This window comes from Desmodus rotundus, chromosome 2 (assembly GCF_022682495.2).
Source record: "Desmodus rotundus isolate HL8 chromosome 2, HLdesRot8A.1, whole genome shotgun sequence".
In the NCBI taxonomy this organism is placed as follows: domain Eukaryota; kingdom Metazoa; phylum Chordata; class Mammalia; order Chiroptera; family Phyllostomidae; genus Desmodus; species Desmodus rotundus.
Genome location: NC_071388.1, coordinates 208941854 through 208954005, shown reverse-complemented (window position 1 = coordinate 208954005; position 12152 = coordinate 208941854). Strand labels below are relative to the sequence as shown.

The 12152-nt window shown below is 55.6% G+C and overlaps 1 protein-coding gene across 2 annotated transcripts; it reads right to left on the bottom strand.

Annotated features, from left to right (window-relative positions):
• Positions 1 to 5764: 5764 nt before the first annotated feature.
• MTERF4 (mitochondrial transcription termination factor 4) lies at positions 5765 to 10263 on the bottom strand. 2 transcript variants are annotated; one of them, XM_024563741.3, is made up of 4 exons: positions 10159 to 10263; positions 8635 to 9133; positions 6910 to 7094; positions 5765 to 6323 (listed from the first exon to the last, which is right to left on the bottom strand). In XM_024563741.3, the coding sequence occupies exons 1-4, from the start codon at positions 10183 to 10185 to the stop codon at positions 5976 to 5978; spliced, it is 1059 nt and encodes a 352-aa protein (XP_024419509.2). In that variant the 5' UTR covers positions 10186 to 10263; the 3' UTR covers positions 5765 to 5975. The 2 variants fall into 2 exon arrangements, with proteins under 2 accessions (XP_024419509.2, XP_024419510.2); XM_024563742.3 differs by having other exon boundaries at positions 10165 to 10242.
• Positions 10264 to 12152: the final 1889 nt, after the last annotated feature.

The following is a 12152-nucleotide window of genomic DNA, read 5'->3' as shown; positions in this document are numbered from 1 at the left end:
TCTTAATGTTGTGCGACTTGATCAGCACCCCTCAAAATGGACACTTAACATGGGTGTATCTTAGTGTACATAAATTACGCCTGGGTAAAGTGAATTTTAAATGTTACGTGACTTTTATGTGGGGCATTTCAATGTACCGCCGTGAGGTAAAGATTTGTTAAGAAAACATTGGCCTTTCCCTCACGGCCGCCTGGGGTCCCTCCAGCCAGGCAAGGCAGCTGGGCGGCACCTGCTCCAGCGCCCACTTCACGGAGCTTTCCTGTGACAGGTATAAGCGAGTCTACAAGGTGCACCAGGACGTCTGCTTCAGAGAGAGCTGCGAAAGCACAATCGTCAAGAAAGCCCCACACAGGTGCGGCCACGGGCACAAGGCCATGCTGTGGTTCGCAGGTGGCGGGGCAAGGGTAGCCCTGGGGACGGAGCACTGTGGGGGGCCACAAGGCCTGGGGCTGCGCCAGGCCGTCTGCCCAAATGTGCCGCCCTCCACAGCCTGTTTCACTAGGAAACCGCATGCACACGTGTGCGTGTGAGCACACATGGACAGGAGAAGCTGGGCACGGTGGGTGCTGAGGGGCGACCCTGGTCATGCACGCACGCTCAGCACCTGGTGCTCGAATTGGGAAGCACGAGCGTGGCAGACAGGCCCAAGCACATAACTGCAAGCATCGCAAGTCTCTGTTTGCTTTTGATCCGCTCACCCCACGTTCTTTCCCCGAGGGCTCAAGGCAGTCACCAGAATCCTTACGTAAAGTACCGAGGGCATCACAGGCCTTCAGGAGAGCCGAGGCCAACCCCCAGACCCAGTCTTCACAGACCACCCAGTAACCCCACACAGGGTCTGCGTCACTCAGTGTCCAGGGAAAGCCATGGCCACAAGGACAAGGCGTGTCCTTGTCTCTCCGTCGGTAGCTCTGGCCCCATCACGCTGCATGACTCCCCAGCCTGTGTCCCCCCATCCAGGGAGGGGCCACACAGACCGAAGGGATGCCCTCCCCCCTGCACCGGTGCTGTCCCCACACTGGGGTGTGTGAGCAGGCGGTTGTGCGGAGGGAGCCCCAGGGTCACGGGCCCACAGTTTCTGTTCATGAACCACCTTCTATTTCTTTCAGGAAACAAAGTAATAGCCCAACACTGAAGACAGCGTAAGGTACGTTCCCGGCAGCTGGCAGAGCTGCAGGGAGGTGGGGCGTCCGTTCAAGAAAGCTCAGGGGTCCCTTTGTGAAGAACCCCAGGCCAGCTTCAGAATGCCCTGAAGGGCTGCGTGAGGAAAGATTCCTGGGGCTTCCCAGCAGACACCTGCGGCAGGTGCATCTCCAGATGGAAAGGAGGCTCTGTCGCCAGGGCCCCCAGAAACCCTTCCACCAGCAGCACTTAGAGGTGGAGCCCACCTGACACCTGGTGGGAGGCAGGACTGACAGGTGGGGGCACGGGAACGCTAGGGGCTGGGAGTTCCGGGAGTGCGTCCCAGACCCTGTGAACGGCCACCTGCCGATAGAAACAGTGGGGTGTGTGGGGTGGGGCCTCGGCCACCTAACCTCTGGGAGGTCCTACAGGCTGTCCCTGGGAGGTCCCTGAGCACTAGAGAACCCTGAGAGGAAAGATACTTCCTGACTGTCTCACCCAGCAGTTCCCAAACCCTTCTGGAAACTCAACCCCATCTGATGCCACCTCCCTATACGTGAATGGCCCAAGTCTCCACAGTCACCTGCAAGACAGAGACCTTGAGGCCCCTCTACAGCCTGTACCCAGTGTTCCTACCAACACGACATCCCCGGGCGGCCAGACAGCTCACTGCTCGCACTCCACACATGGCCCGTGCTGCATGGCAGGAGAGGGAGGGGCCCAGGCCACGCGCAGCTTCACAGGCCGGCCACGGTCACAGTGTGGCTGAGGAGCCTATTCAGAGGCCTTTACCAGCAACAGAAGAGCCCTGCAGCTGTGGGCTCACCCCACCCAGGCGGGACCGCGGGTGGGAAGCCCCGAGACAGCCGTGGCCTCAGGCAGCCGTCTGCCACACATGAAGTCACTCAGAGGCATCACCCCACCTCATGCTCCAAAGCCACCTGCCTGCCAAGCACACACTCTGAGGCCTGCAAGCAATTCAGCACTGGGGTTAACCTGCAAGCATGATTTGGTTTAAAATATTGATACTGCAATGTCGCCTGAAAGAATATAGTTTTTATAAAGCTGCTCAGCAAACCCACTTCTATAAAGCCAACCCAGAAACCACCATCAATTATCCAACACTGGCCTTTAGAATGTTAACGCTTGACAGTGGCGGAAACACCAACAGGCAGGACACAGGACATGCAGACACACACCTGCGGCCACCACGTAAGAACGCACTGCTGCAGAGAGACCGGGCAGCCAGCATGCCTGACAGGAAAGGTCAAGGGCGTCACCCAGTGGAGGAGTGGCCTGTGATGCTGCTCAGAGTTCCCTCCCACCGGAGACACCGTCTGTCCTGACACATCTGCCCCACCCTGAGTACTGCCACGGCCAGAGAAACGAGAAGCCGTCCTTTCCAAAGGGAAGGGCGCCACCGTCCTCACCCCCGTTTGTTCCTCTCCCAAGGATTCCAGGTGCTCTTGCCACACTCCGTCCCCTCACAAGTTTCTGAGGCCCAGGGAGACGAGGTGTAAAACTGGACTGACAAGGACACCCTGAGTGGCAGGGTCCTGGCTGGAGTCTGTCCCCTCTGTGGCTTCTCTCCTCTGGCCTCTATAACACAGACGGCCAGGCCAGTCCTCTGGGACGGAGTCCTCCAAGTCCCACGCTGCCCGCAGCAGCCGAGCTGGAGCCCAGGCCACATTTCCCCAGGGGCCACCTGTGCTGCAAACCAGCAGCCGCCACGGCAGAAGCCCTGGATGAGCAAGGCCGTCAGCAGGAGCCTCCGCAACACCCAGAACCCAGTTCTAGATTGTCAGTTCCAAACCAGAGGCAGGATTCTCCCCCTGAGACCTGACAGCCAGCTGTCACTGACTCACTGACCATCCACACAGCAGAGGGTGGGGTGGGGAGCAGGCCACATCCCTGGGGCCCCCTCACTGATGGAGGCGAGGGCTCATGGCCCATCACCAACCAGCAGACTGTGGAGGAGAGTGTTAAGTGCTCAGATGGAGTCAGACGCCCAGCCCACCACATTTTCTGTAGAGGGCCAATGGGTGAGTATTGCTGGCTTTGTGGACCAGGAGGTCTCTGTGCCAACTCAGCCCCACACTCAAGTGCAAACACGGCTGTACACATGTGCCTGGACTGGTTAAGGCCGCGCTCCAGTAAAACCTGATTCGCAGAAACAGGGCCACATCCTATGGGCCAAGCTTGGCTAACCCCCACTCTGGCTGCGGCCTAATGCTGCGAAAGCCATTTGGATGAGGAGTCACACCATGGCACCCAAGACCCTGCCCCGAGTGTCGTGGAAGTGCTCCACAAACCTCGCTTGCAGGCACCTGGCCTCCCGGGCCTGAAAGAGACAAAGACGAAGACGGACACTTTAGGTGGGCAAGGCCAGAGCGTGGGCTCCTCTCAAACCACGACTCAGGCCACCAGGCAGCCAGCACCCTCCATCACCCGGCGGCTCCCCAGCAGGCAGATGAATGCCATTGCCACACCCGTGGTCCAGCGCCTTCTGAGCAGCTCTCCCCTCCCCTTGGCACGTGAGGTCACGGCCAAGGTCAGCCCAACCTCCACCTCCTAGGCACTGTGACAGACGACCCCACTGAACTGGAGCCCCTGTGCGTCTTCACCAACGCTGCCTGAGTCAGCTTTACAGCCACCAAAAAAGCTCTTTCCTCTCATCTTTGTGAAAACGTTTTCTAAAGATTTAGAGTATATTTTAGACTTCCTATTTTTATTAGAATTGCGTGTGCATATATTTGTGTATTACACAATTTGTCCTTTTCAGAAAGGAGGATTAGTCATTTTAAGAAGTCTTCTACTGTGCTCCAGAATGTCCCCAACCTCAGGGCCACCTGAAGGGGACAGGTGAGCTCCGTCAAGGGGCTCCAACCCACGACCATGAACATGGGCTGCTGACTCCTGCTGCAGCACTGGAACCTGTCACTGTGCGTCCATGTAAGCTACAGCATCGCTAGCAAACGACAAGACCAAGTGACATCACTGGAAAAGTGGGCGAAACTTTCTGTGACCACATCGACCCGAGCCCCTCAGCCACGAGGCAAACGCTGATGTGCTCCAGATCGGGGCTTGGCAGCATTTGTTTCTCCCAGGCACAGTGTACTGGATCCTGAGCTCAGTGCTGTGTGGTCTCACGACTCACCCACTTGGATGTTGGACAAATTAAGTATCTAGTGAAAAGACTTCCTGACATTAAAGGATTTTACAAATCATCCTGGAAACATTCCAAGTGAGCTTTCACTAGTCTCCTTTGTAAAACTCCACCCTGGAAAATACTCATTGTCCACCCGAGGAAATTAGTAACCATGGATCAGAAAACCATCAGGCATAAATGTTTAGTTCTGCCAAAATGACAGGGAGCCACTGTGAGCTTGGAGTTAGCCACCTGCTGACCAGGCTGGTGACCTGACCATCCAGTCAGGCATAGGTTTAGGGTCCTGCTTGGTCCCGTGCTCGTCACATGGATGCCACAAAATGGACAGTAAGTGAGAAAACTGGCACATGGAGAAATGTCTTCTTTTCAATAATTTTCGGCTGTGGCCAAGAAGGAGAAAGACAAAGTGTCCCTTTTCCCCACGGGGCATGGCTGTCACAAAAGGAAATGGAGCCACTCTGCCATCAGGAGCCCCGTGGGCCAGGGCCACCCTGTGTCACTGACCTCCAGCACCTTCCCTTGCCCGGACCACCTCCCACCAGCCAACCAGGGCCACGATGTCTAGCTCACAGGGGCAGAGGTTCCCTGAGTTTTGTGTTTGGCAAACAACACCTTTCTTTTTGCAGCTGAATGGGGAACAGGAGCCGGGGAACGCAAAAGCACACGTCTCAGTTCAGCGCTTAATCCCCGGAAAACTGAGCCCAGACCTGCTGACTGTGTCCCAGTGCACAGGGAAGGGAACGCTGTGCAGCGTCAGCCCAAGGAAGGGAGCCCAGGATGTCCTAGGATGCGCCAACTCTCCCATCACAGAGCTTATGCCATCAGGGCTGGGCCTTTGACCCCAAGGCTTCAAATCGTTGCTCAGACTCACAGGGTTCCTGGGGGGACTTCCTCCCCTTTGGTGTCATGGAGAGCTCCCCGGAATGCCACCCTGACCAGACCCCAGCCCCACCTGGCCCAGCCATGTTCAGGTGCTCTTCTCCTCTGGCATCAGAAGCCCCCCACAAAAGAATGGGGCTGCCTGGCTGGGTTGGCCCCTTCAGTTCTGGCAAGCCCCAAGCCAGCACTCCTAGCTGCCAGAGATGTCAGGCCCCAATGTGACCCACTGGCTGTGAGTGGGCATGAAAGCCAAGTTCCTGAGGCCGGGGGAGGGCCTGCCCCCCAGAGAGGAGTGCCCAGCGCTGTGCTGACAGAAGCAGCTGTGCCACATGAAGCCGAGGATCCCTGACCCCTCCCCCTGCTCTGCTGTACACTGAATGCCGTTAGGAAGCAGCACTTTGGATTAAATACACAAGTCTCTTTGTGGGAAGCTTGCTACTTGTTTTCAAAAAATAAAGTGCTGTGATGTACTAAAACCTCACTGTCTTCTCTTAATTGTACCTTTAACACTAACAGGACATAAAAAATGACTCCAGAACCACACACTGTCATGGAATGATTCCCTACAGCTGCCACCAAGAAAATAAAATCCAATTTTGACCCACTGAGTTCCTGATTTTAATAGCTGGGAGCCAGTCTTTTATTCACAATGGAGCAGGGCCCTCTGACCTCCTTCTCAGGTGATCTACAATAATTTTTCATCAAAAGACCAACTTTGGAATGAAAAATGGCCTGAGGTCATCCAAGTGAAGGTCCCAAGGGCTTTGGGAGAATTAAAACGCCCTCAGATGTCCCTGGGCCTCTGTCACAGCTCCTCCTCCTCCCAGTCCTCGTCATCTTCACTGGGGCTTTCGTCACCAGGCATGGGGCTCTCAGACTCTGCCTCCTCCTCCCGAGCCAAGAGTTTCTTAAAAACTTCAAACTCCTCAGCAGAAGAACAGGCCGTCCTGGCCAGAAACTCGGCTTCCGAAACTCTGAGAATGTCCTTGAGCAGAGGGTTGGCGACCTGCGTCTGCCCCTTCTTGTCCGGGGTCTGGTACCTTCCCAGGCGCTCCAGGAACATGTGCCTCTGCCTGGTCTTGGTGATGGGGTACTGCAGGAAGTCGGTCCTCACCATGTCCGCATGCTTCACCCCCATTCTGAAGTAGCCATACTGCAGACACAGGCAGGTTAGGGTCTGGGGCAGGTCCTCAGACCTGTCCCTCCACAGTCACGGCCAACTCACCTGTGCACAGCATTCAGGAAGGGGCCCTAAATGGCAGCGCAGGGCACCCTCGGACCCCACGTCTACATGACAGCTGACAATTTTTAAAGCATTTTTAAATTCATACTGAGAAAAATGCAACAGGAAATGAAGGGCAGGAGGGACAGATTAAGTTCTATTTCCTTCAGATGGGGGAGGAAAATGATGAGTATGAAAAGCACAGGCCCAAAAGTCAGAAAACATCTAGGGATCTGACCTGAGTCACTGTCACTGTTACCAAAAACTTAGGGCAGCTGTCACAACCACGTTTCTGAAATCCACGTGCAAAAGAGGCGCTGGTGCTAGGAAGGTTTAGCTATTTTCACATCATCTACTTCAAACAGAGGCCGCACCTGGACCCTGAGACCCAGGCAGGGGCTCATCATTAACGGCAGGAAAGCTGCAGAATCAGTGTCACCAGACTCTTACCCACGGAGCTGACCCTGAGCACCCCAGAGCCCACGGCCACCCCCCAGTCCCTGTCTGCCCATCTTACCTGGAACTTGTACTCCAGCTCATCAGGGTCCGCCTGAAGAACGTGGGGGCACCTGTGCAAAATCTCAGTCACCTGCCGTGCTGTGAACAGGCACTTCTCCCTGAGAACCCTGACGATGCTTTCGAGGTCCCGGTGGTGCATGGTGAACACTTCGGGGCAGCAGTGAAGCACCCTCTTCAGTTTCCCTGCAGAACGCAGAGAGGACAAGCACGTCACCTCAGGACATTCCAAAAACCCAAGGGGCTAGCCGCACCCAGCTCAAGCCAGCACTTTCAAATTGAACGAGGATGCCCCCTCCTCTGTGGGTGCCAGCCCCCAATGTCTTCCCAGCAGTACCGTGGAAGTGGGGGACCAGAATGGCCCATCGCCCCTCTGACACCCTCACTCCTCAGACTTGCCAAACCCCCCCCCCCCCCCCCCCCGCACTGTGTTCCTGCCTCTTCCGGCCTCCCCGCTGAAAGGCAGCTACTCCATGTTCTAGGGTTCCTCCTCCCACCCTTCTCACCACGGAAAGAACTTCCCAGGGATTTACTAGAAAAGTCAGGCAGTAAGACGGGGTGATCGTGTCCCCCATGTTGGGGCTTTGAGCTGAGGCTTCCTTCCATAATAAGTGTCACAGATGCCTGAACCCATGAAAAGGGGTTCCATGACAACAACTCACAGAGGAACAACAATGCAAACCACAAACACCGACGTCCTGGCTAGTGGGAAGACCATCCATCTGACGCACACTGGGGCACTCAGCGTGAAAGGAGCCCTATTGGTTGTGTTGGAATTAACTGTGTGAGCCAAGACGACCTGGGTGAACGGGGGCATGCAGGCCTCCTGCGGACAGCTGAGGAAAGTTACACCTGGAAACTTGAAATCACTTACACGGCTAGTTAAAATCTGCCCAACAGCTGAGCTAGTCACTGCCTTGCTGAAATGTGTCAGGAAAGAATTTCAGGAGTTTAGACTTTGCAGCGCAAGGCTACACTGAGCTTGCTAATCTATAATCCCAGCACTGGAGGCAGAGTCCAGCCCATCAGCCTCTACAGCAATAGGCGTTTGTTCAGGGAGACACACAGGCCTGTCTTTCTCTCCTCTCCTGGAGGCGGCCTGCGGAGCGCCTCTGAAACAGCAGACCCACAAACCTCGTCCCCCCAGCAATACCTTACCAGGAAGAGTCAAGAACGAAAAAACAGAACAGTGCAGCTCCTGTGGTCAAAGTGGAGGCCCTCCTGGGCCCCCAGCCCCCTTCTCCAAAGGCCCGTAAACAAATCCAGTGAACTTCTAGGGTCCTTGCAGGCATGAGTGCTGGTGGGGGTGGTATCTGGAGGGAAGGGCCACTCCACCAGCTTCCCAGGATGGAATAGCCTTGACAAGGGACTCCGTAAGTCTCTGGCTTCACATCATACAGACACAGCGTGGAGACCATGTCAAGTCACTTAAACATGAGAAGTTACACAGACACACATGTATGACAGCACAGACTGACATCTACCTGCTGAGCGCACACCATGTGCTCACCACGGTCCCAGACGCTCGAGTCCCCACTGCGAACAACCCAGGCAGGAGTCCCTGTCTGTCACTCAATCCCCCCTCCCTCCTGCAGTGCCTGCCTCAGAGGTCACTCCTCTGCCTCAGCCTGAACGCACTCACACACCCGTTTGCGGACGAACCCACCCCCAGACCCTCTGCCCCAGGCTCAGACCCAGCTCTCTCTCCACAGCCCAAAGCGTGTACCTTCTGCGAGCCCCAGCTTCCGCAGGTAACTGGAGCGCGTCTTCACGCGCATCACAGGCAGCTTCAGTAACTGCGGACTCTTCTTCAAGGCCACGTACACAGGCTCTGGATTCACACCCAAGAGTATTAATTCAGAAACAATGTCCAGCAACTGTTGAAGGTGGATCCCTGGTTCTATGCTGAGCAATTCATGAGCATGGACGCCACTGAAACCCATGTCCAGGAGGGAGCTGATGACCTCCTCTTGCTCCAAGGGTGCTCCGTCCACAGGAGCCCTCTGTTTCCCAAGGGGGCACCATGGGAGGCTCGTCTTACAATCTGGTTCCTGCACATGCTTTCCAGATTCCACACAGGTTAACTCCCCAAGGCCCCCTCCACTGGAGGCTGTGGTCAGTTTACACAACAAGAGGGCCGGTGCCCTCCTCTGTTCTCCCAGACGAGGAGTCTGCGCAGTGACGCGGGCCCAAGTGAGGGGGACCAGGCGGTGCCAATCCAAGACCTGTGTGACACAGCACAAAAGGGAGTCACTTTCTCACCATTTCACTGCTAAGGGGGCACCACAGGATTTGTGAGCAGGGTCCCACACAAACAGTCTTTATAAGAATCTGGAAAATCGGCTCAGTGGATTGAGTGCAAGCCTGCAAACCAAAGGGTCACCAGTTCGATTCCCAGTCAGGGAACATGCCTGGGTTGTGGGCCAGGTCCCTAGTAGGGGGTGCGCAAGAGATAACTACACACAGATATTTCCCTCCCTCTCTTTCTCCCTCCCTTTCCCTCCCCCTAAAAATACAATCTTAAAAAAAAAAAAAAAGAAATCTCCAAAGTCATATCTGAACACGCAGAGAATGGAGCACTGCAAGTGCCCTTTAGCTTTTGCGGTGGCAGCTGAGGGTACGGATCGAGGGTGGAGAGGACAGAGGGAAACTATTTCAAGGCCACCTGGTCAAGTTCTCCGCGTGCCCGGCAGGGGGCTGGGGGGCGGTGCAGTTAATCCACCCGCTAAGGTTCAGTGCCTGGGGGCAACTGCCAACAGACAGACTAACAGGAAGAGAAAAGGCTCCTACAAGGAGCACAGGGTTTCCCGGGAACAAAGCGGGTGAGAAAGTCTGCCACGGTGTTTAGCTCACACAGACGCAAGGGGTCTTCCTCTCCTGGGCTGCAGAATCCCAAGAGGGAGGACCCGTGGCAGTCTCGCCCCCAGGGACTCCCGCTATTAGTGGTGAAAGAAACTCCGACAAAGAAACGTTTCCAAGTTGCGGTAACTTTCATGCCCCCTGTGGGTGCCAGCTCGGCCCCACTCGTGAAACCGGCTCCTCACGCCGGTGCCCAGGTGCCCGCGTCCACATCCATCCCACCAAGCACCTTGCTGGGTACCAAGCGCTTATGGGAAAACTGCACGCAGATTCTCCGTTGGGTTCGAGAAGCCTCAGCGGCTGCTCCCGGACGCAGCAAACCCAACACCGCCGCCGCCCTTCCCGCATGGGCCCCGCGGTTGCCGCCCGCCACTGCCTCGGCCCCCCTCACCCTCACCCGAAGGCCAAGCGCCGCCATAGCGCGAGAGCGGCGCACGACTCCGGCGCCGGAAGCAGAGCCCCTTTGTTCCTCCACTTCCGCCCTCCCCGGTCCTCCGCTCCGGCCTTCCCAGTGTACCTGCGAGCGTGCGGAAAGCGCGTTCCACCAGGCGCTGGTCAGGCAGTGATCCCCGGGGGCCCCGAGAACGCGGGCCCCCGCAGGATTCCCGCTGTCTCCGCATACTAGGCCTGCCAAACCCCAGGGATCCCTCCACGGGTCCTGACCCTCCTTCCCCGCAGGCGCCTTGCGAGGAAGAGCCCCCGGAGAGCGTAGCACGTTGGGGAGCGGGGGGGGGGGGGGGGGGGGGGCGCGAGCGTGCAGCCCGCGTGTAGATGCTTGGGGTTGTGCCTCCGCGAAAACCTGCGCCCAGGCTGAAGGCCGAGGACACGCACGCTGCAGACGGCGCGTTCCAGAGGGTCGCACTGCCCGGGAGCTCCGAGTCCACGGTTTCCGAACCCCCGGGGCCTGTTTCCCTCTAGAAACCCGGTCCTCTCCGCTGGGTCTAGGTTCCTGTTGGAATGTAAGCCAGTGATGTTTGAGCCGAATGTGTTGTTAAACAAAACACGTGCATGGCAAGAGCCAGGGAAGGACGGGTCCAGGGGTCGCAGCCTGAACGGCAGCGGCAACAGACATCGCCACAGATGAAGGGGCGGGAGAAGGCAGGCGGGGTCAGAGAGAAAGTGTTTGTCCCATGACAGCTGGAGCATCCGGGCTGTTCTCTTTGAATAATCATAGTAATAGGCCCCTGGACAGAAGTTAATGCACACACTCGGGAGCCTGCCGACCTTTGCTGGTTTTGCCCTGTTGTTAACTAACAACCTTTGCTTGTCTCTTCCTGCGACCTCCCGGCCGCTGTCACTAACTCAGGACATCGCAGAATGTTCTCCTTGTCATGTATTCATAACAGATTCATCTCTAGGCCTGTGATCATCGGGTTTCGGGCCTACGCCTCTTTCCAAAATGGGTGTTTGTGAAAGAGGATGAAATGGTGAGCTCTTGGTGGTCTAAATCCTACCACCGAGAGACCCAAACCTTAATTTACAAGCATTTCTTCTTCTTTTACCTACTTGTTTCTGAACTGAGGAAAGGGACCTGATTCTCACGGATACAATTTACAGAGTTCCTGCTCTGTGACAGGCATTAGGCTGGATGTTGAGATGTATCCTTTTGGACAAAGATTTTATCAAAGAAAAGGAAGGTTATAATCTGTGGAACTGAAGAATTGGTTGGTTTTCATTTCTTTTTAAAACACTCATCTGTCAGCACCTCAGAATAAATTGTTAATGCTTTTACCCCCAAAGCATGAGAAAATCCAGTGAGCCATCCCCACACCCTGGAAAGAACCAAGGCACCTAAGCAGTTCTCCAGCCCCTGAAATAAAGGGGCGGCTGGGGTGCAGCAACTGCTCTGCAAGTTGATACCACCCCGGTTTGTTCTGGAAACTTCACTCTCTGGACTCCCTGGAACACGGACAGGGAAGTGTGTCAGCCTCAGATTCAGGACTTTTCTGCCAGGATTCTTTCTGTGAATAACACTCTCAAAGTAGCAAACCTTCTACTGCCACCAAGTCAAGTGAGTTCTAATTATTTTTTCTTCTAAGGAAGGGTTACTGGAGAGCGAGGACTTTGCAGTATCAGCCCATTGCACACATGTCTGGAAAAAAACATTCTGTAACTTCTTTGTGTTACAAAGATCATAAACACTACAAGGATGCTTGGTGGTTTTTCTACAGACTTTAAAAAACACTCCTCAGAACCCTGCCTTTACTGCTCGTGCTGGAGGAGGGACCCGCTCAGTGTCTCGTGATGAAGGCAAGCTCAGCAGCACTTTCTAAAAGGAAGGAGTGGTTGAAAATAAAGTTAACTGTTTTCTGAGAACCCTAAAATATGAACACAGTTGACTGCTTCCTCACTGAACACTGAAAGCTGAGCACAGGCCCTTCCTGC